At 59.0% G+C, this 21,084-nt stretch overlaps 2 protein-coding genes across 3 annotated transcripts; one reads left to right on the top strand and one right to left on the bottom strand.

Annotated features, from left to right (window-relative positions):
* Window positions 1-861: 861 nt before the first annotated feature.
* On the bottom strand, window positions 862-9,014 carry PML (PML nuclear body scaffold). Of its 2 annotated transcripts, none has more exons than XM_063412149.1 (8): window positions 8,791-9,014; window positions 7,982-8,040; window positions 6,806-7,376; window positions 4,450-5,027; window positions 2,623-2,660; window positions 2,286-2,354; window positions 2,027-2,210; window positions 862-1,345 (listed from the first exon to the last, which is right to left on the bottom strand). In XM_063412149.1, exons 1-8 carry the CDS (start codon window positions 8,880-8,882, stop codon window positions 1,257-1,259), a joined length of 1,680 nt encoding a protein of 559 aa, XP_063268219.1. In that variant the 5' UTR covers window positions 8,883-9,014; the 3' UTR covers window positions 862-1,256. The 2 variants fall into 2 exon arrangements, with proteins under 2 accessions (XP_063268219.1, XP_063268220.1); XM_063412150.1 differs by having other exon boundaries at window positions 7,982-8,066; window positions 8,791-8,939.
* A 1,174-nt stretch (window positions 9,015-10,188) lies between these two features.
* On the top strand, window positions 10,189-20,950 carry ZP3 (zona pellucida glycoprotein 3). Its single transcript, XM_063412153.1, has 9 exons — window positions 10,189-13,126; window positions 14,373-14,491; window positions 15,899-16,002; window positions 17,455-17,632; window positions 18,819-18,939; window positions 19,807-19,898; window positions 19,987-20,114; window positions 20,643-20,726; window positions 20,816-20,950. Exons 1-9 carry the CDS (start codon window positions 12,773-12,775, stop codon window positions 20,923-20,925), a joined length of 1,290 nt encoding a protein of 429 aa, XP_063268223.1. The 5' UTR covers window positions 10,189-12,772; the 3' UTR covers window positions 20,926-20,950.
* The last annotated feature ends 134 nt before the right edge of the window (window positions 20,951-21,084 follow it).

The following is a 21,084-nucleotide window of genomic DNA, read 5'->3' as shown; positions in this document are numbered from 1 at the left end:
GGGCTGGTGTCCCCATGTCCCCAGAATCCTGGAAAAGGCAGGAGAAGGGATCCCAATCCCTGCTGGTGACTTGGGGCTGGATGGGAACAGCCCTGGGAGCGAGGAATGGGAATTTAATCCATGGAAAATATTCCTGGAGCCCGGGGTGTCCCAAAATGGGATCCAGGAATCCCGAATACAGCCAAGATTGAGGAATGCACAAATCCAGGGAATTTTGCTGTTTTCTGCTCATCCCATGGAGCAAATGGGGCTGGGGGAATTCCCCATGATCCCAAAAACCTGGAACAGGCGGGAGAAGGGATCCGAATCCCCACTGGTGGCTTGGGAGCAAGGAATGGGAATTAATCCATGGAAAACATTCTGAGAGCAAAGGGTGTTCCCCCCCCTCAAAAAAACCCCAAACAAACAACAAAAAACAAACAACCAGGATCTGGGATAAAAGCCACGCTCTGAATCCAGCCAGGAACACTCAAATCCCAGGAATTTAATCCATGGAAAACATTCCTGGAGCTGGAGGTGTCCCAAAAGTGGGATCCGGGATAAAAGCAGAGCCCTGAATTCATTCTCTGTTTTCCCTCAGGACAATCCCACACCGTTTTCCTGGTGTGGAAATGGAATTTCCATTTCCCTCTTTCCTGGCAGCCCCAGATTTGTGGGAATGTGGCTGCAACAGGCCCCTCCACCCATGGAATGTGGGAATTTGATCCCCGGGAAATCTCCCTCAGGGATTTCTCCCATCCCTAAAACCCCAGGAGCAGGGAGTGGGACAGGTTTTACCCCATAATTCCCAGTTTTCCCTCTGTTTGGGGTGGACTGGGAAAAGCAGGATGATGGGAAGAACCAAGGAAGTGGCAGCAGGGCTGGAATTTTATCCCAGAATGGCTTTATTGAGGGGAGGCATAAAAAACCCGGGATTTTAATCCCTCATTACACTGGAAAACCGATCCCAATCCCAATCCTAAGGAATTCCCTGCTCCAGGTGCTGAAGGGAGATCCCACCCTTGGGACCATCTCCCCCACCTTTGGGCAGGCTTGGGAACAGATCCCAGATCCCATCCCAAATTTTACTTTGGGATGAACCCGGACGGGATTTGAGAACATCATTCCCAGGAATCCTCCGAGGGGAGATCCCAGCAGATCCAGGCAGGGTTTGGAGCACCAGGAGCTCAGTCTGGAATAAATGTGGGAATGGCCAAGAAGAGCAGGCCCCGAGCGGAAATCTGGGAACGGGAGGGCAGGAATTCCGGGATGAGCCATCAGCAGGGCGGCGGCTCTGGTGTCACTGTCACCACCACGGTGTCCTCGTCACTGTCGTCTGAGCTGCAGATGATGATGCTGCCGCCCTCTGCAAGGGGAAATCCCAAAATCCCACGGGATCAACGCTCCCGAGTTTGGAACCAACCAGAGCTTGGGGGCAACCCCTGGAATGGCGGTGACTCCACGGATCCTGAATTGCATGGATCCTGAGTTCCATGGATCTTTCACCCCATGGATCCTGAATCCCATGGATCCCTCACTCCATGGATCCTGAGATCCATGGTTCCTTCACCCCATGGATCCTGAGATCCATAGATCCTGAGTTCCATGGATAATGAATTCCACGGATCCTTCACCCCATGGATCCTGAATCCCATGGATCCTGAATTCCATGGACTGTGAATTCCATGGATTCTTCATCCCATGGATCCTGAAACCCACGGATCCCTCACCCCATGGATCCTGAATTTCATAGATCCTTCATCCCATGGATCCCTCATCCCATGCATCCTTCATCCCATGGCACAGATCCCTCACCCCATGGATCCCTCACCCCATAGATCCTGAATTCTCTGGATCCTTCACCCCATGGATCTTTCATCCCATGCATCCCACATTCCATGGATCCCTCACCCCATGGATCCCTCATCCCATGGATCCCACATCCTTGGCCAAGGCTCCCACTGATGGGGGCACAGAAAGCCCCGGGAAGATCCCACGGGATGGGGAGGAAGGGGACCCCAAGGCCGGTGACATTCCCGGTCCCCACCTGTGTCCCCAGCGCGGTCCTGCCGTGGCGCGGAGGGGCCGGGCTCCGTGCAGAATTCCCAGCGGGATCCGGGCCGGCTGGGGCCCGCCTCCTGCTCACATTCCAGCTTCAGGATCTTGGGGGACATCTGGCTGCCCCTCTCCATGCAGGGGAGCGGTCGCTTGCAGCGGGGCAGCGGGACAGGCTGGAAAAGCGGGATTGGGGTTGGGATTGGGGTGGGAATTCCCACCAGATCCCACCTGGATGGGATCAGCCCCACCTGGTCCACGTGGATCTCCTCCAGGCCGTGGGAGACGCTCTGGATTTTGGGATGGAACTGATCCTCTTCCTGCAGGAAGTGCATGGAGTTAGTACGGACACCCTCGGAATGGGGAAACTGAGGCACAGGGGATTTGGGGTGGGGGTGGGAGCTGCTCCCTTGGTTGGGGCCGCGGTCATGGAATTCCCTGTGGAAAAGGAGGGATGGAGCAGCAGGATGGGGCAGGACAGCTCCTAGTGGGATGTGGGAAGCCGTGGGTGAGGAAAAATCGGGAATACCAGGATGGGGAGGGCAAGGTCCGGGTTTGGGATGGGGTGGGAGCACCCTGATGTCTCACCAGGTTGTTCTCCAGGGCCACCTCGACCTCGGGGACATCTGGAATGGACAAAACTGGGATGAGATCCCGAGCCAGAGCCTCTGGAGCCGGGAAAATCCCGCCCGGCAGCTGCAATCCCCTTCCCTCCGGATTGGGATGGCCCAGGGGCATTGGGAGGCTCCGGAAAGGCGGGAATGAGAATTCCCAGAGCCTGCGGGATCATGGGGACACCCGAAAGGGGCCCCAAAAAACAACGGAGCAAATCCCGGCTCCACTGGAGGAAGGGGAAGAGGAGGAAGGAGAAGGAGAAGGAGAAGGAGAAGGAGAAGGAGGAGGAGAAGGAGAAGGAGAAGGAGAAGGAGAAGGAGAAGGAGAAGGAGAAGGAGAAGGAGAAGGAGGAAGGAGAAGGAGAGTAGATGTTCTGGCTGTCCCACCATCCAAAGTGTCCAAGCCCAGCCAGGACCATGCCCAGCCCCTGCTGCTCCAGCGCTGCCCCTGCTGCAGCCAGCTGAGCCCCAAGGTCCCGTCCCATCCCATGGATCCCATGGATCTCAACCTCCATCCCATGGATCCCATCCCAGCCCACCCCATCCCATCAATCCCATATCCCATATCCCAATACCCCACACCCCACTCTCCGTACCCCAACCCCCACACTCCATATCCCAATACCCAATACCCCACACCCCACACTGTACACCCCATATCCCATATCCCATACCCCACCCCCCAATACCCCACTCCCTGTACCCCATATCCCACACTCCACACCCTGTACCCCACAGCCCATACCACATATCCCATATCCTGTATCCCAATATCCCACTCCTGTCACCCCACACTCCCCAGCCCACTCCCCAGACCCCACACTGCACACCCCATATCCCAATACCCCACTCCCTGTACCCCACACCCCATACCCCACACCCCACACTCCATATCCCAATACCCCACACTGCACACTGCACACCCCAAACCCCATATCCCAATACCCCACATCCCACAGCCCAGACCCCCAACACTGCACACCCCATATCCCATATCCCATACCCCATATCTCATATTCCATATCCCATACCCTATACCCCATACCTCATACCCCATACCCCATACCTCATACCTCATACCCCATACCCCATATCCCATATCCCATACCCCAACCCCCATATCCCACAGCCCATATCCCATACCCCATATCCCCTATCCCATATCCCCTATCCCATACCCCCTATCCCCTATCCCCTATTCCCTATCCCATACCCCCTATCCCCTATCCCCTATCCCCTATCCCCTATCCCATACCCCATACCCCCTATCCCATATCTCACAGCCCATATCCCGTATACCATACCCCATATCCCCTATCCCATATCCCATACCCCATACCCCATACCCCATATCCCATATCCCCTATCCCATATCCCCTATCCCCTCTCCCCTCTCCCCTCTCCCCTATCCCCAATCCCATACCCCCTATCCCCTATCCCCTCTCCCCTATCCCCTATCCCATATCCCCTATCCCCTATCCCCTATCCCCTATCCCCTATCCCCTATCCCATACCCCATACCCCATATCCCATATCCCATATCCCATATCCCATACCCCATACCCCATATCCCATACCCCATGCCCCATATCCCATATCCCATATCCCATACCCCATATCCCCTATTCCCTATCCCCTATCCCATATCCCATACCCCATATCCCCTATCCCCTATCCCCTATTCCATATACCATACCCCATATCCCCTATCCCCTATCCCATATCCCCTATCCCCTATCCCATATCCCCTATCCCATACCCCTCACCCCACTCCCCACCCCGTCCCCGTTCCCGCACTGACCCTCCCTGCCGGTGACGCGCTCCACCAGCGCCCGCAGCCGCGCCCGGCACTGCGCGAAGTGCGCGGGCTCGGGCAGGCGCGGCGGCTCCGGCGGGCGCAGGCGGCGCAGCTCCAGCAGCGCGGCGCGCACGAAGGGCTGCATGTCCATCAGCTCCTGCTCGCCGCCGTAGCGCCCCAGCCGCTCCACCAGCCGCTCGGCCGCCTCCAGCCGCAGCAGCGCGCCCTCGGCGCCGCGCAGCTCCTCGGCCAGCCCGGCGGGGCCGCGCTCCGGCCGCGCCTCCAGCAGCGCCTGCAGCTCCTCGGCCTCGCCGCGCACCAGCTCCAGCAGGCGCTCGGCGCTGGCGCGGACGCGCTCCCGCAGTCGCTGCCGCTGCTCGTCCCGCCGCGCCGCCTCGCCCCGCAGCCGCGCCAGCGCCGCCTCGAAGGAGCCGCGGAGCCGCCGCAGGTCCCGGCGCAGCGAGCGCAGCTCGTCCCGCCGCCGCTGGCTCTCGGCGCGCAGGTCACGGAACGGAGCGTGGGCCGTGTCCAGCAGCGCGCACGGGCAGCAGAGAGCCCGCTCGCAGCGGGGACAGTAAATGCTGCGGGGGGACACGGGGGTCAGAGACACCGGGGGGAGTGAGGGACACCGGGGGAGTGAGAGACACGGTGGGGAGACAGAGACACCGGGGGAGTGAGAGACACCGGGGGGAGACAGAGACACCGGCGGAGTGAGAGACACCGGGGAGAGTGAGAGACACCGGGGGAGTCAGAGACACCGGGGAGAGTGAGAGACACTGGGGAGAGTGAGAGACATCGGGGGAGTGAGAGACACCGGGGAGAGTCAGAGACACCGGGGGGGAGTGAGGGACACCGGGGAGAGTGAGAGACACCAGGGAGAGTCAGAGACACCGGGGGAGTGAGGGACACCGGGAAAATCAGACACTGGGGAGAGTGAGACACACCAGGGAGGAGGGGGGAGACCTGAAACTGCGGCAGGGGTAATGGAATGGGCTCCGGGAAGGGGCAGGAGTGACAGGGGTCACTCATGGACAGGGGACAGGGATGGATGGACAGGGGGTCACTCATGGACAGGGGTCATTCATGGACAGGGGTCACTCATGGACAGGGGTCAGGGATGGACAGGGGTCACTCATGGACAGGGTCAGGGATGGACAGGGGTCAGGGATGGACAGGGGTCACTCATGGACAGGGGTCACTCATGGACAGGGTCAGGGATGGACAGGGGTCACTCATGGACAGGGTCAGGGATGGACAGGGGTCAGGGATGGACAGGGGTCACTCATGGACAGAGGTCACTCATGGACAGGGATCTCTGGTGCTGCCCTGGGGTCTCCGTGCAGTCGCTGCTGTCACTCCCCAGACACAGCTGACAAAATCCCTTTGGCAGCGCTTGGCAGAGGTTTGGGGGACGGAGAAGATTTGGGGACAGGGTGAGATTTGGGGACAGGATGTGATTTCGGGACAGGAGGAGATTTGGAGATGGGGGAGATTTGGGGGCAGGGTCAAATTTGGGTACAGGACGAAGTTTGGGCTCATCCATTCCAGGCTGGAGCATCATCCCCAAATACCCTGGAGCAGGGCAGGATTTGGGGACAGGATGAATTTTGAGGATGGGGGAGATCTGGGGACAGGGTGAGTTTGAGGGCTGTGAGATTTGGGGACAAAACAAGGTTTGGGGAGAGAATGAGATTTGGGAACAGGATGAGGTTTGGGGACATGACAAGATTTGGGGACAGTGTGAGATTGGGGGCAGTGTGAGATTTGGGGACAGCGTGACATTTGGGGACAGGCCATGTCTGGGGACAGTGTGAGGTTTGGGGACCGTGTGAGATTTGGGGAGAGGACAGGTTTGGGGACAGGATGAGGTTTGGGGACAGTGTGAGGTTTGGAGACGGGATGAGATCTGGGGACAGTGTGAGATTTGGGGACAGGACAGGTTTGGGGGCAGGATGAGATTTGGGGACAGGATGAGTTTTAGGGACAGGACGAGGTTTGGGGACAGGATAAGGTTTGGGAACAGGACGAGGTTCAGGGACAGTGTGGTATTTGGGGACAGTGTGAGGTTTGGGGACAGGACGAGATTTGGGGACAGGACAAGATTTCGGGACAGTGTGAGATTTGGGGATTTGGGGACAGTGTGAGATCTGGGGACAGTGTGAGGTTTGGGGACAGGACAGGTCTGGGGACAGTGTGAGATTTGTGGACAGTGTGAGATTTGGGGACAGTGAGAGGTTTGGGGACAGTGAGATCTGGGGACAGTGTGAGATTTGGGGACAGGCCATGTGTGGGGACAGTGTGACCTTTGTGGACAGGCCATGCCTGGGGCCAAGCGGGCGCTGTGGTGCGGCGCTCCCACCTGCACACGCGGCTCTCCCCGGGGTGGCTGGCGCTGGAGCAGAAGAGGCTGCAGGAGGCCTTGGTGTCCTCCAGGAACTGCCGCACGGAGCCCGCCCGCAGCTCCTCCACCCTGCGGAACCGGTGCTCCTTCTTCTTGTGCCACCACTGGTGCTCCTCGAAGCAGCCTCCGCAGAAGAACTCCTCGCAGTCCGAGCACCACACCAGCGCCGCCTCGGCGCGGCAGCGGCTGCAGCCGGGCCCGCGGGGGCTCCGGATCTGCCTCCACACCTGCAGGCGGCTGCGCAGGTTGCAGAAGAGCAGGTTGTCCACGGCCGGCGCGCCCGCGGCCGCCTGGCACAGCGGGCACTGCTTGGTGTCGCTCAGGCAGGCGGGGCACAGCGTGTGCAGGCAGCGCAGCAGCCGCGGGTGCGCAGAGTCCTGCCCGCAGCCCTCGCACAGCAGGAAATGGAAATCCTCATCCTCATCCTCCTCTTCCTCCCGGGAGGGCGGCGGCGGGGTGCCCGCGGCGGGGCCCGGCTCCGGCCGGGCCTCGGTTCCGTCCGCGGGTCCGTCCGTGGTTCCGTCTCCACCTGTGGGGGTGCGGAGGGGAATTCTGCCGCGGGATGGAAGTCCCGGCTCGGCCCCAGGAATCCCGCTCAGGTTCCTCCCCGCCCTCCCCGAGCTCTTTTCGCCTTCCTGGAATTCGAGATTTCCAAAGCGCCGGCGCCGAGGTGGAAACGAAACCAAATGGGTTTGGGTGCCGCCACCGCCCCTTCCTGCCCCGGCACAGGGAAACGCGGGAACACCCTGGCAGCGACCCCAAAACCCATCTGGCACGACCCCAAAACCCCCTCGGCAGGGACCCCAAATCCTCCCCGGCAGAGACCCCAAAACCCTCGCGGCAGGGACCCCAAATCCTCCCCGGCAGCGCTATCCCCAGCACCAGCCCTGTCCCAAAGCTGTCCCCAGAGTTGTCCCCCTCGCCCTCCTCACCCCCGGGCCTCCCCAGCTCGGCAGCGCGGACAAATCCCGCCCCCCACCCCAAAATAAATATTTGGGGGATCCCCAAACCCCGCACGCCCCCTCCGCACCCCGCAGCGGTTTGATTGCCTGTCCCCGGGCACGGACGGCCCGCGGTCCCTCGGGGCTGGGCGGTGTCCCCCGTGTCCCCGGTATCCCCGGTGTCCCCCGGTACCTGGCGCGGCCGGCGGGGGCTCGGCGGGGCTCTCGGGCATGGGCGCGGCTGCGGGCGGCCTGCGACGGGAGCGGCGGAGGAGGAGCTGCGGAGGGGCGGGACGGCGGCGAAGGGACGGACGGACGGACGGACGGGAGGGGAGGGAGGGAAGGGAGTGAGACTGGGAGCTGTGAGAGGGTGCCGGGGGAATCCAGGGGTGCGGGGACCGGGGGATGCGGGATCGGGATGGGGATGTAGGACAGGGATGGGGATGCGGGACAGGGATGGGGATGTTGGTACTGGGACCAGGATGTGGCACTGGGATGGGGATGTGGGAGAGGGATGTGGGAGAGGGATATGGGACTGGGATATGGGACCGGGATGTGGGACTGGGGTGGGGATGCAGGGTTGGGGATGTGGGTCAGGGATGTGGGACCGGGATGTGGGACCGGGCTGGGGATGCAGGGGTGGGGGAGTCCCGGTACCGGGATGGGGCTGCGGCCCCGAGAAGGCGCTGCCAGATCCGTGGGGCGGTTCCGTGGCCGAGCCCGCCCAGCCGTGCCGGGCCCGCTCTGGGCTGTCCCCAGTGCCAGCCCCAGCCCGGGGGGACATTCCCGGCCCCGTTCCCACCCCAATCCCGGCCCTATTCCCGCGGCAGGAATGGCCCTCCCCTCCCACCCGGCGACACGGCGGGGGTGGCACCGCCACAAGGCCGCGGCGGGGCGGGGATTCTGGGGACAAATCCTTTCCCCAGCCGCTTCTGGGGCTGGAATCGCCCGGATCCCAAATCCCACATCCCCGGGGCGTTCCTGGGAACGGGATCCGCTCACCGGGCCGGGAGTCGGGATCGGAGCCGCTCCTGCGCCTTTGTCACATGACGGAGCCACCAGGAAGCGCCCGCGCTCCTCCTTCCTGTCCCCATCCCCGCTCTGGCGACAACGCCACCTCTCCGGGAGCCGCCAGTGTCGCCAGAGCCGGGCCGGGACCGCGGGGGGATCCCGGAGCTCCCATCCCGCCGGGAACTGTCCCCGAGGTGTCACCCGAGGGGACAGCGGGGATGGCACCGCTGGGATTCGTCACCTGAGGGGACAGTGGAGGTGTCCCCGTGGTGTCACCTGTGGTGACAGCGGGGGTGCCACCGCTCGGGTTTGTCACCCTTGGTGGCACCAGGGATGGCACCACTCGGGTTTGTCACCTGTGGTGGCAGCGGGGATGTCCCCGTGGTGTCACCAGAGGGGACAGCGGGGATGGCACCGCTCCGCTGGTGTCCCCCGGGGGTGACAGGGACATCGATGGCCGCGGTGGGGAGCGGAGGCAGCGGGAGCTTCCCTTGGGACACGGGGCGGATTTGGGGATTTGGGGACAGGAGAAAGTTTGGGGACAGGGATTTGGGGACGAGTCAGGGATTTGGGGACAGGAGGAGATCCAGGGACGGGACAAGGCTGGGGGATACGATGGGATTTGGAGATGGGATAAGATTTGGGGACATGACCAGATCTGGGGACGGGTTGAAACCTGAGAGTGGGACAAGGATTGGGAGCAAAATGAGATTTGGGGACAGGAAGGGTTTTGGGGACACAATGGGATTTGGGGACAGGATGCAACTGGTGACCAGGACAAGGTTTGGGAGCAGGATGGGATTTGGGGCCAGGAGGAGATTTGGGGACAGGATTTGGGGATGGGATTTGGGATTCAGAGCCAGAATTTGGGATTTGGGGCCGGGATTGGGGGATGGGATTTGGGATCATCCCTGTGCCGCCCCTCCCAGGCCGGATTTCCCGGGAATCACTGCTCCCACCCCTCTGGAAAAAGTGGGAAAATTGGATTTTCCCTATAAAAATTCCGGGACTTTCCTTGTTCCTTCTGCCACCTCCAGGAGAAAATCGGGATTTGGGGCTGGAGCAGCTGCTCCCCGTGGAAATTAACAAATTAATTAATTAAATATATAATTATTGATTTGTTAATCGGTGAATTCATGACTTTGTTTGTTCCTGGAAAATTCCAGTTGGGAATAAAAAACCATAATAATGAGGAGTTATTTGAAAAAATAAAACCCTAAAATATTTTATCAATCCTCAGCCCAAGGGCGTCCCCAAGCCCTGAATCCATAAAAACCCCTGGAATTTGCTCCAGAATTCCCCAAAAATCCTTTTCCAACCCCGGAGAATCCCAGGATTTTTGGGTGGGAGTGGGAAAAAACCTGAATTCCATTTAAAAAGAGTGGGGGAAAAAGCAGGAAAAGGGAATTTCAGAGCCGCTTTTGGGAGCGGGGGGAGGAATTCCGAGGGCAGGAATCCCAAGGATTGTTTATCCTGGTGGGATCCAACAATTCCAAACAATCCTTGGGGCGAGGAATGGAATTCCCGGGCTTGGAATTCCTGGGGGTGGAATTCCCACCCCTCTCTCTCTTGTTCCAAACTGGGATTTTTTTTCCCACAAAAACGGCCCTGGGTTTGATCCCATTCCTGGATTTTCCAGCACGCAGCAAATCCATGGAAAAATGGGAGTTTGGGAAGAGCTTTTGCCTCTTCCCAGGGGTTTTCCAAGGGAAAATTCCAGCTGGAGGGGGAAATCTGATTCCAGAGTCTTTCCTGGGTGTGGGATTCCCGGGATCAGGGAGCTCCAAAGCCGGGGAAAATCGGGAAGCGCTTCCGGCCTGATCCCAGATTTTTCATGGGAAAGGGAACCCCGGGAAGAGCCGGGATTTGCTCCCCTTGCATTTGGAATTCCTGGCAGTGGAAAATAGGGAATTCCACAGGCTGGACTGGAAATCCCAGGATAACTTGACCTGGAATTCCTCGGGATGAGATTCCAAGGGGGATTTGGGGTGATCGGAATCCTTGGATTTGGGAAAGGATTCCTGAATCCCTTCCCAGGCCCTGAATCCTCTTGGATTCCTTCCCAATCCAGGGTTTTTTGGGATCATCCCTTTTTTTCCCGGGATCCAGAGGGATTTTGGATTGAAAAACTTGGGAAGAGCTCAGATCCCAAGCCTGGAGCTGGGAATGAGGGAAAACCTCGGGAAAATCCCAAAGAAATCAAGGATGAGGGAAACACCTGGGAATTCCCAGAGCTCCTATCCCATCCCAGAATTCTCTAGGATTAAAACTCAGTTTTTAGGGAAAATGGGATGGGGAAAAAGCCAGGATTTGGTGCTTTCCCATCTCCCTGGGAGTTCCTGGGCTCTGCTATTCCCAAAAAACTCCCAGAGCAGAAATCCCCTTTTCCCTATGGAAGCCCCTCACCTCCATTCCCAGATTTTTTCCCTTTGGAATTCACCCCCAGAGGGATTCTTTGTCCTGAAATCCCAAAGGAATCCCGGAGTTTCCTGGGATGAGGAGAGGCCTTGAATCCAAGGATTCTCCCCCCGCTGGGCCGCGGAATATCCCGATATCTCCCTGACGCAGGAGCTCAGCCTCTGGAATCCCGGGAATTTCCACTCGGCCCACGCTGCTTCCAAAGTATTTTAAACACAGAGGGAGGAAAAAACCCCCCAAAACTCGGGATTCGGGGATTTTGGGATGAGTGGAAAACCCCTGAAAGCAGCGGAGGGGTTGGCGCTGATCCATAAAATGTTTTGGGAATGCTGAGTCGGTGCCAGCTCCAAACCCCCGGGAATTCCTTTGGGATGGATGCCTCCAAAATTTCCCGTTCCTTTCGTTTTCCCAGAATTTTCCAGCTGGGAAAAAAAAAATCCCAAATCTTGGGGCATTTTTTCAGGTTTTCCAGGGATGTGGTGAAAAGCAGGAGAGGGAATTTTGGGATTTGGGGAAAAACGGAGCTGGTGGAAAACTGGGGGGAGGAGGAGTGGAAGTGAGAAGGGACAGAAATTCCATAAAAAACCGGGATTGGGATAACAAAGGTCATGAAATGACCCTGCGGAAAGGAGGAAAATCGGGAATGAGCCTGAAAAATCCATGGGAATAATTCCCGAGGAGCTTTGCCTGTTTCCCCCAGATCCAACCGATTGGGAAGAGCCAGGAGGGAGAAAAATGCTGGAATTTGGTCATTCCCGATGATCCAAATCCCATTTTTTAGGGGATAGGAAGTGCCTCCCCCTCCCAAAATCCTCATCCAAGGCTTTTCCCTGGGATCCGAATTCCAGGGACAATCCTGGCATGCCCGGAGCGCCGTTCTCCCCACGTTCCATCCCCCCAAAATTTAAGGGATTTGGGTTTGGATGGTTGGGAAGGACGGAGACCTCAAAATTCCTTCATTTTCCCGAATTCCAGGAGAATCCCGGAGCGCTGTTTTCCCCTTGGATGAGGAATTCGGGGAGGGAGGAGGGATCCCACGTTCTATTCCCAAAAAAACGAAGGAATTTTGGCTCTGACCTCGCTGCTGGGGTTGGAATTTCGGGGTCTACGTCATTCCCGATGATCCAACCCCCTCTGGATGCGCGAATCCCGGGTTTTTTTTGGGATAGAAGGTGACTCCCCCCTCCCCTTTCCCAAAAATCCCGGTCCGAGGGGCGAACAGCTCCCCGGGGGTGCCGGGGTTGTCCCTGGAATTCGGGATCCCGGGAAGCGCGGAGCCTTGGGCCGGCCCTTATCAGCGCGGAACCCAAACAATCCCCTCCGCCAGCGGCTCCGCGGCTCCGGCCGGGATAAACAATTCCCGAAAATCCGCCGGGAACGCTCAACCCCATCCCTGGCACCCCGGAAATGACGGGCGCGAGCTCAGGGGCGCCCTTGGAATTCCAGGGGGGCGGGAGGGAGCGGGGACGAGGGGGGGGGGCTCATTCCAAGCGGGATATAAAGCCGGGATGAAGCGCGGCGCTCCCCACGCTGGGAATTCCAGGGGTTTTCCAGGATGCGCTCCCAAATCCGCCTGCTCCTGGCGCTGCTCTGCGCCGCCCCGGCCGCTCCCGCTCCCCCGCCCTGGGAGCCGGCGCGGGGCGCTCCCAGCCCCTGGATCTGGGGGGACGATCCCCATTCCCAGGGGTATTCCCAGGCGCATTCCCGATCCCAGATGCCGGTGGAGGTGCAGTGCCAGGAGGCGCAGCTGGTGGTGATCGTGCACCGGGACCTGTTCGGGAACGGGCGCCTGGTGAGCGCCGCCGAGCTCAGCCTGGGCCCCGCCGCCTGCAAACATTCCCGCCTGGATGCATCCCAAAAAACCGTCACCTTCAGCGCCGGCCTGCACGAGTGCGGCAGCACCGTCCAGGTGAGTCCTGGCCCCGAGCCGGGGAGGGAATCCCGCCGGGATTCCCGCCTGGAGAGGCTCCAGGAGATCCCGCAGTGTGGGGGGGGAAATCCAGGTGAGTCCTGTCCCGGAATTCCCATCTGGAACGGCTCCCGGGCTCCTGCAAATCCCTGGTTTTAAGGGAGATCCAGGTGAGTTCTGTCCTGTCCCGGTCCCGGGATTCCCACCGGAATTCCCACCTGGAGCTGCCCCCGGGTCCCTGCTGATCCTGGATTTAAGGGAGGTCCAGGTGAGTCCTGTCCCCATCCCGGGATTCCCACCGGGAGAGGCTCCAGGAGATCCCGCGGTGTGGGGGGGAAATCCAGGTGAGTCCTGTCCCGATCCCGGAATTCCCACCTGGAGCGGCTCCTGGGCTCCTGCAAATCCCGGATTTTAAGGTGAGTCCCGCCCCGATCCCGGGATTCAGCCCAGGATTTCCCCTGGAGCGGCTCCCGGCTCCAGGATTTAAGGGAGATCCGGGTGAGTCCTGCTCCTATCTCGGGATTCCCACCTGGAGCGGCTCCCGGGGCTGTCCGGATCCCGGGTTTTGAGGGAGATCCAGGTGATTCCCGTCCCGATCCCGGGGTCTCTCCAGGATTCCCCCCGGGGCCGCGTGCATTCCCGGTTTTACGGGAGATCCAAGGGGCTGGATCCAGGTTTATTCCAGGGCAAGGAGGAGCCGGGATTTCCCGGGAATCGGAGCATTTTTCCCGCAGCTTTTCCCATCCCAAACTGGAGCATTTTTCCCGCAGAGGAGTGGGAAAAGCTCCTTTTCCCTCGGGTTTAATTCAACCCCCTGAAAACGGAGATTCTCCATCCCTTTTTCCATCCCTTTTTCCATCCCTTTTCCATCCCTTTTCCACCCCCCTTTCCCTCCTTTTCCATTTCCCTTTCCCCCTTTTCCACCCCATTTTCCTCTTTTTCCATCCCTTCCCCCCATTTCCCATCTCTTTTCCCCCTTTCCTGCTCCATTTCACCTTTCCCACCCCTTTCCCCCCATTTCCATGGATTCCTGCAGCATTCCCGGGCAGCCCAGCAGCGCTGCTGGGATCAGGGCTGGCCTCTCTCAAGGAATTCCCCGTTTTTCTTCCCGGATCACCCCGAATCCCCCGATTTCTTTGAACCCCCTCTGACATCCCTGGATGGGGGAACAGAGAATTCCCGGCTTTTATTCCTGGGTTCTCCCCGTTCCTGCCGGCTGTGGCAGAATTCCCGGTGTCCGTTCCAGGTCACTCCGGACTCCCTGATCTACCGGACGCTGCTGAGCTACGAGCCCAGCCCGGGCAGCAACCCGGCCATCGTGCGCAGCAGCCCCGCGCTCATCCCCATCGAGTGCCACTACCCCAGGTGTGCCCACGCCCCGGCATTCCCGGGAATCCGGTCCTGTCCCGGGATCCCGTCCCACATTCATGGGGTCCCCATTCCCATCCCGGTGTCCCCCATTCCCATCCCAGTGTCCCCATCGAGTGCCACTACCCCAGGTGTGCCTGCGCCCCGGCATTCCTGGGAATCCGGTCCCATCCCGGGATCCCATTCCATGTTCATGGGGTCCCCATTCCCATCCTGGTGTCCCCCAATCCCTTCCCAGTGTCCCCATCGAGTGCCACTACCCCAGGTGTGTCCCTGGGCCCTGCAGTCCCGGGAATCCAGTCCCATCCCGGGATCCCGGCCCACGTTTGTGGGGTTTCCATTCCCTTCCCAACATCCCCATTCCCATCCCAATGCCCCCATTCCCAGTGCCCTCATTCCCATCCCAGTGTCCCATTCCCAGTGCCCCCATTCCCATCCCAGTGTCCCCATTCCCAATGTCCTATTCCAGTCCCAGTGTCCCCAATCCCAGTGTGCCCATTCCCACTCCCAATCCCAGTGTCCCCAATCCCAATGTCTCCATTCCCATTCCCAGTGTCCCCAATCCCAGTGCATCATTCTCATCCCAGTGTCCCCATTCCCAATGTCCCCATTCCCAGTGTCCCCATTCCCAGTGTTCCATTCCCATTCCTGGCCCTATTCCCTTTTCCAGGTCTCACCAATGGCTCCTCATTCTCAATGTCCCTATTCCCATTCCCAGTGTCCCATCTCAGTCCCAGTGTCCCATCTCAGTCCCAGTGTCCCCACTCCCATTCCCGGTGTCCCCATTCCCATCCCGGTGTCCCCATTCCCATCCTGGGGTCCCCATTCCCAGTGTCTCCAGGATCCCATCCCACAGTCCTGCCATTGCCAGATCCCATCTTGCATTCCCAGCATTCCTGGCATTTCCATTCCCATCCTGAGATTCCACCCCACATTCCTGGGATTTCCATTCCCATCCCAGTGTCCCATTCCCAGTGTCCCCAATCCTGTCCCACTGCCCCATTCTCAGTATTCCAGTTCCCAATGTCCCCCAATCTCTTCCCAGTGTCCCTGTTCCTATTCCCAGTGTCCCTGATCCTGATTCCCTTTTCCAGGCAGGATAATGTCGCCAAAGGCTTCCCATTCCCAGTGTCCCCATTCCCATTCCCAGTGTCCCCATTCCCAGTGTCCCATTCCCATTCCTAATCCTGATTGCCTTTTCCAGGTGGGATAATGTCACCGGTGATCCCTGTTCCCATTGTCCCCAGTCCCAGTGCCCTCATTCCCAGTGTCCCATTCCTGAACTCAATTCCCTTTTCCAAGTGGGATAACATCACCAGTGTCCCCATTCCCAGTGTCCCCATTCCCATTCCCAGTGTCCCATTCCCAGTGTCCCCATTCCCAGTGTCCTGTTCCCTTTTCCAGGCGGGATAACGTCACCAGCGGCTCCATCCGTCCCACCTGGTCTCCCTTCAACTCCGTGCTGGCCTCCGAGGAGAAGCTCCTCTTCTCCTTGCGCCTCATGAACGGTGCGGGATTGGGATTTTCCAGCCCTTTTCTGCCTTTCCATCCCCCTTTTCATCCCCTTTCCCACCCATTTTCATCCCTTTCTGCCCCTTTTTTCCCCTTTCCCATCCTCTTCCCTTCCCCATCCATTTTCCCTCCATTTTCCCTCCATTTTCCCTCCATTTTCCCTCCATTTTCCCTCCATTTTCCCTCCATTTTCCCTCCATTTTCCCTCCATTTTCCCTTCATTTTCCCTCCCTTTCCCTCCCTTTCCCTCCCTTTCCATCCCTTTCCATCCTCTTTTCCATCTCTTTTCATCCCTTTATTCCCCCCCTTATCCCTCCCTTTCTCATCTTTCCCCCCCCTTTCCCCCTTTTCCATCCCTTTTCCCCATTGGAATGGCTTTGGGAGCAATCCCATTGGTTTTCCAGAGGACTGGAGCTCCAAAAGGGCCTTCTTGGCATTCCCCCTTTTCCATCCCCTTTTCCATCCCCTTTTCCATCCCCTTTTCCATCCCCTTTTCCATCCCCTTTTCCATCCCCTTTTCCATCCCCTTTTCCATCCCCTTTTCCATCCCCTTTTCCATCCCCTTTTCCATCCCCTTTTCCATCCCCTTTTCCATCCCCTTTTCCATCCCCTTTTCCATCCCCTTTTCCATCCCCTTTTCCATCTTTTTCTCCCTCTTTTTCCCCATTTCTCCATTCCCTTTCCCATCCCTTTCCCACCTCTTGTCCCTCCCCTTTCCACCTTTCAGGATCTCTTTGGGAACAATCCTATTGGATTTTCCAGAGGACTGGAGCTCCAGCTGAGATTTCTTGGGATTCCCCCTTTTCCCATCCCTTCTCTTTTCCCATCCCTTCTCTTTTCCCATCCCTTCTCTTTTCCCATCCCTTCTCTTTTCCCATCCCTTCTCTTTTCCCATCCCTTCTCTTTTCCCATCCCTTCTCTTTTCCCATCCTTTCTATTTTCCCATCCCGTTTTCCCATCCCTTCTCTTTTCCATTTTCAGGGTGGGTTTGGGGTTGATCCCAATGAATTTTCCAGAGCATTGGAGCTCTGAGTGGGATTTCTCAGGATTCCCCCTTTTCCATCCCCTTTTCCATCCCCTTTTCCCCTTTCCCATCCCTTTCCCACCCCTTGTCCCTCCTCTCTTCCCCTTTCACATTGAGTTTGGGGTTGATCCCATTGGATTTTCCAGAGGACTGGAGCTCCGTGTGGGATTTTTTGAGATTCCCCCTTTCCCATCCTTTTTCCCATTGGATTTTCCAGAGCTTCGTGTGGGATTTTTTTGAGATTCTCCCTTTCCCATCCCTTTTCCTGTTGGTTTTTCCAGAGGACTGGAGCTCCGGGTGGGATTTTTTGGGATTCCCCCTTTCCCATCCCTTTTCCCATTGGATTTTCTGGAGAACTGGAGCTCGGAGCGGGATTTTTTGGGGATTCCCCCTTTCCCATCCCTTTCCCCTCTGGCTTTTCCAGAGGACTGGAGCTCGGAGCGGGATTTCTCCACGTTCCGCCTGGGGGAAGTGCTGAACATCCAGGCTGAGGTGGGCGCCCACAGCCACATCCCGCTCCGGCTCTTCGTCGACTCCTGCGTGGCCACGCTGGGCCCCGGCGCCGGCAGCGAGCCCCACTACGCCATCATCGACTTCAACGGGTGCGCGGGGACATCTGGGGACAATTTGGGGACATCTGGGGACAATTTGGGGACATTTGGGGACAGTTTGGGGTGAGGGACACGGTCAGGAGGTGGTGACACCTCATCCCTCCCCACTGTTCCATCATTGACTTCAACGAGTGTGGGCGGGGACAGCTGGGGACATTTGGGGACAATTTGGGGACATTTGGGGACAATTTGGGGTGAGGGACACGGTCAGGAGGTGGTGGCACCTCATCCCTCCCCACTGCGTCATCGTCAGCTTCAATAGGTGGGTTTGGGGGCGTTTGGGGACATTTGGGGACACTTTGGGGTCTGGGGGACACCCAGGGGTTGGTGAGCCCTCCTTGTGCCACTACACCGACATTGACTGCAATGGGTGGGTTGGGGACATTTGGGGGACATTTGGGGACACTTTGGGGTCTGGGACACTGTCAGGGCATGGTGACATTTGACTGCGCCATCAACAACTTCAGCAGGTGGGTTTAGGGACATTTGGGGACACTTTGGGGTGAGGGGCAAGGTCAGGAGGTGACAACAGCTCATCCCATCTCACTGCTCCATTGTAGACTTTAACAGGTGGATTTGGGGACACTTTGGGGACAATTTGGGGACATTTGGGGACACTTTGGGGTGAGGGACATGGTCAGGAGGTGGTGACGCCTCGTCCCTCCTCACTGCTCCATCACTGACGTCACCAGGTGGGTTTGGGTCATTTGGGGACAATTTGGGGACATTTGGGGACCATTTTGGGCTGCGGAGGGACATCCAAGGGGTGCTGAGCTCTCCTGGTCCCATTGCTCCATCGCTGACTTCAGCAGGTGAGCACAGGGACATTTGGGGACATTTGGGGACAATTTGGGTCTGGGGGACACCCAGGGGATGGTGACACCTCACTGTGCCATCATTGACTTTGATGGGTTTGTTTGGGGACAGTTGGGGACACTTTGGGGTGTGGGAAGTGGGGGTGCCACCTCATCCCACCCCACTGCTCCATCATCAACTTCAGTGGGTGAGCTGGGGACATTCTGGGGACATTTTGGGGACATTTGGGGACATTTGGGGATCTAAGGGCTGCCCAGGTGGTGCCGAGCCCTTGTCGGGTGCTCTGGGGACCCTTGGGTGCTCTGGGGACCCCGGGGACCCCCGGGTGCCACCGCGGGCCATGACCCTGCTGTCCCCGCAGCTGCCTGGTGGACGGGCGCTCCGATGCCACCAGCTCGGCCTTTGTCACCCCCCGGCCCCGGCAGGACGTGCTGCGCTTCCAGATCGACGCCTTCCGCTTCGCCGGTGACACCCGCAGCCTGGTAATGCCTGGGGACAGCTGGGGACAGCTGGGGACAGCCTGGGGATAGCTGGGGACAGCACAGGAACAGCCTGGGGACAGCCTGGGGACAGCCCGGGGACAGCCCGGGGACAGCCTGGGGGCAGCCTGGGGACAGCTGGGGACACCATGGGGACAGCTGGGGATAGCTGGGGACAGCACAGGAACAGCCTGGGGACAGCTGGGGACAGCTGGAGACAGCCAGGGGACAGCCTGGTGGTCCCAAACCCTGTGGTGGCCCCAGCAGTGACAATGGGTGACAATAGATAGCAATCAGTGACAATGGGTGACAGTGGGCGACAGTGGGTGACAATGAATGACAATGAGTGACAGTAGGTGACAATGAGTGACAATGGGTGACCATCAATGACAATGGCTGACAACGAGTGGCCATTGATTACAATGGGTGACAATCAGTACAATCAATAACAATGGGTGACAATGGGTGACAATGGGTGACAATGGGTGACCATTGGCACCAGTAGGTGACAGTGGGTGACAGTGGATGACAATGTGTGGCCGTGAAAATGGGTGACAATCACTGTCAATGGGTGCCAGTGGATAACAGTGGGTGACAGTGGGTGACAATCAGTGATAATCAATGACTGTGGGTGACAATCACTGTCAATGAGTGACAGTGGGTGCCAATGGGTGGCTATGGGTGACAATGGTGACAATCACTGTCAGTGGGTGACAGTGGGTGCCCATGGGTGGCAGAGGGTGACAGTGGGTGACAGTGGGTGCCAATGGGTGCCCATGGGTGACAGTGTGTGGCAGTGAGTGACAGTGTGTGCCCATGGGTGGCAGAGGGTGACAGTGTGTCCCCATGGCCCGGTGTCCTGTCCCCCAGATCTACATCACGTGTCACCTGAAGGTGACCCCGGCCGAGCAGAGCCCGGACGCGCTGAACAAGGCCTGCTCCTTCAGCAAGGCCCGCAACACGTGAGTGACACTGCAGGGACACCGCAGGGACACCGCGGCCACCCTGGCCTGGTGGCACCCGGTGACCGCTGTCACCTCCCTGCCACAGCTGGGCGCCCGTGGAGGGGACAAGGGACATCTGCAGCTGCTGCGAGCTGGGCAACTGCGGCAGCGCGGCCATGGCACGGAGCATGCGGCCACCGGAGCCCTGGGACGGCCACCGCTACCGGAGACACGGTGAGGGGACACGGGGACACTGGGACATGGGGACGTGGGGACAGCGGGGACAGCGGGGAAGGCAGGAACAGTGGGGAGAGTGGGGATGGCAAGAACATGGGGACAGTGGGGACAGCAGGGAGAATGGGGACACGGGGATGGCAAGGACATGAGGATGGCAGGGACCTGGGGACACTGGGGACACTGGGAACATGGAGGCAACAGGGACAGTGGGAATGGGAGGGACAGTGGGGACATAGGGACACTGGAGACAGTGGGGAGGGCAGGGACATGGGGACACCGCGGGCATAAGGACAGCAGGGACAGTGGAGACATGGGGACAACAGAGGCATGAGGAGAGCAGGGACAGCAGGGACAGTGGGGACATGGGGACAGTGGGGATGGCAGGGACAGCAGGGAGGGGGAGACAATGGTGGTGGGGCGATCCCACCTCACTGTCCCTTCACTGTCCCTTCACTGTCCCTTCACTGTCCCCCACTGTCCCTCACTGTCCCTTGCTGTCCCTCACTGTCCCCTCACTGTCCCCAGCTGCCACCTCCGAAGCTGATGTTGTCATCGGTCCAGTGCTGCTCTCCAGTGACCAGCGGGGACAGCGCCCACCGAGCCACCAGGGTGAGTCCTCAGAGGTGACAGTGGGTGACAGTGGGTGACAATGGGTGACAGTCCCCGGTCACCTCTGGGTCACTCCTGTCCCTTTGCAGACTCGGTGACGCTGCCAGCCTTGGGGACAGTGCTGGCCTGTGCGGTGGCCGGTGTGGTGGTGGCCGGAGCCGCGGTGGCCATCGGCCTCAGGCGCCGGAATTCCCAATAAATCCTTCAGGAATTCCCAATAAATCCTTCAGGAATTCCCAAAAAATCCCGGGAGGACAAACGGTGTCCGAGGGGTCACTCCAGGGGGGAATCCCAGGAATGGGGTGGGGAGGGCTATCAGGGCTGTCCCAGTGTCCCCAATCCCATCCCAGTGTCCCCA

Source organism: Prinia subflava, chromosome 15, assembly GCF_021018805.1.
Source record: "Prinia subflava isolate CZ2003 ecotype Zambia chromosome 15, Cam_Psub_1.2, whole genome shotgun sequence".
NCBI lineage: Eukaryota > Metazoa > Chordata > Aves > Passeriformes > Cisticolidae > Prinia > Prinia subflava.
The sequence above is the reverse complement of the archived record's forward strand: the minus strand, read 5'-3'. Positions and strand labels throughout refer to the sequence as shown.

Excerpts from the sequence above, each read along its gene's own strand:
- ZP3 (XM_063412153.1), top strand. The coding sequence starts at position 12,773 with ATGCGCTCCCAAATCCGCCTGCTCCTGGCGCTGCTCTGCGCCGCCCCG. Across the intron at positions 16,003-17,454 it reads CTCCTTGCGCCTCATGAACG|AGGACTGGAGCTCGGAGCGG; the intron begins GTGCGGGATTGG and ends TGGCTTTTCCAG. Across the intron at positions 19,899-19,986 it reads TTCAGCAAGGCCCGCAACAC|CTGGGCGCCCGTGGAGGGGA; the intron begins GTGAGTGACACT and ends TCCCTGCCACAG.
- PML (XM_063412149.1), bottom strand. The coding sequence starts at position 8,882 with ATGGGGACAGGAAGGAGGAGCGCGGGCGCTTCCTGGTGGCTCCGTCAT. Across the intron at positions 7,377-7,981 it reads GCCCCCGCCGGCCGCGCCAG|GTGGAGACGGAACCACGGAC; the intron begins GTACCGGGGGAC and ends GCACCCCCACAG. Across the intron at positions 2,661-4,449 it reads GCGCGTCACCGGCAGGGAGG|ATGTCCCCGAGGTCGAGGTG; the intron begins GTCAGTGCGGGA and ends TGTCCATTCCAG.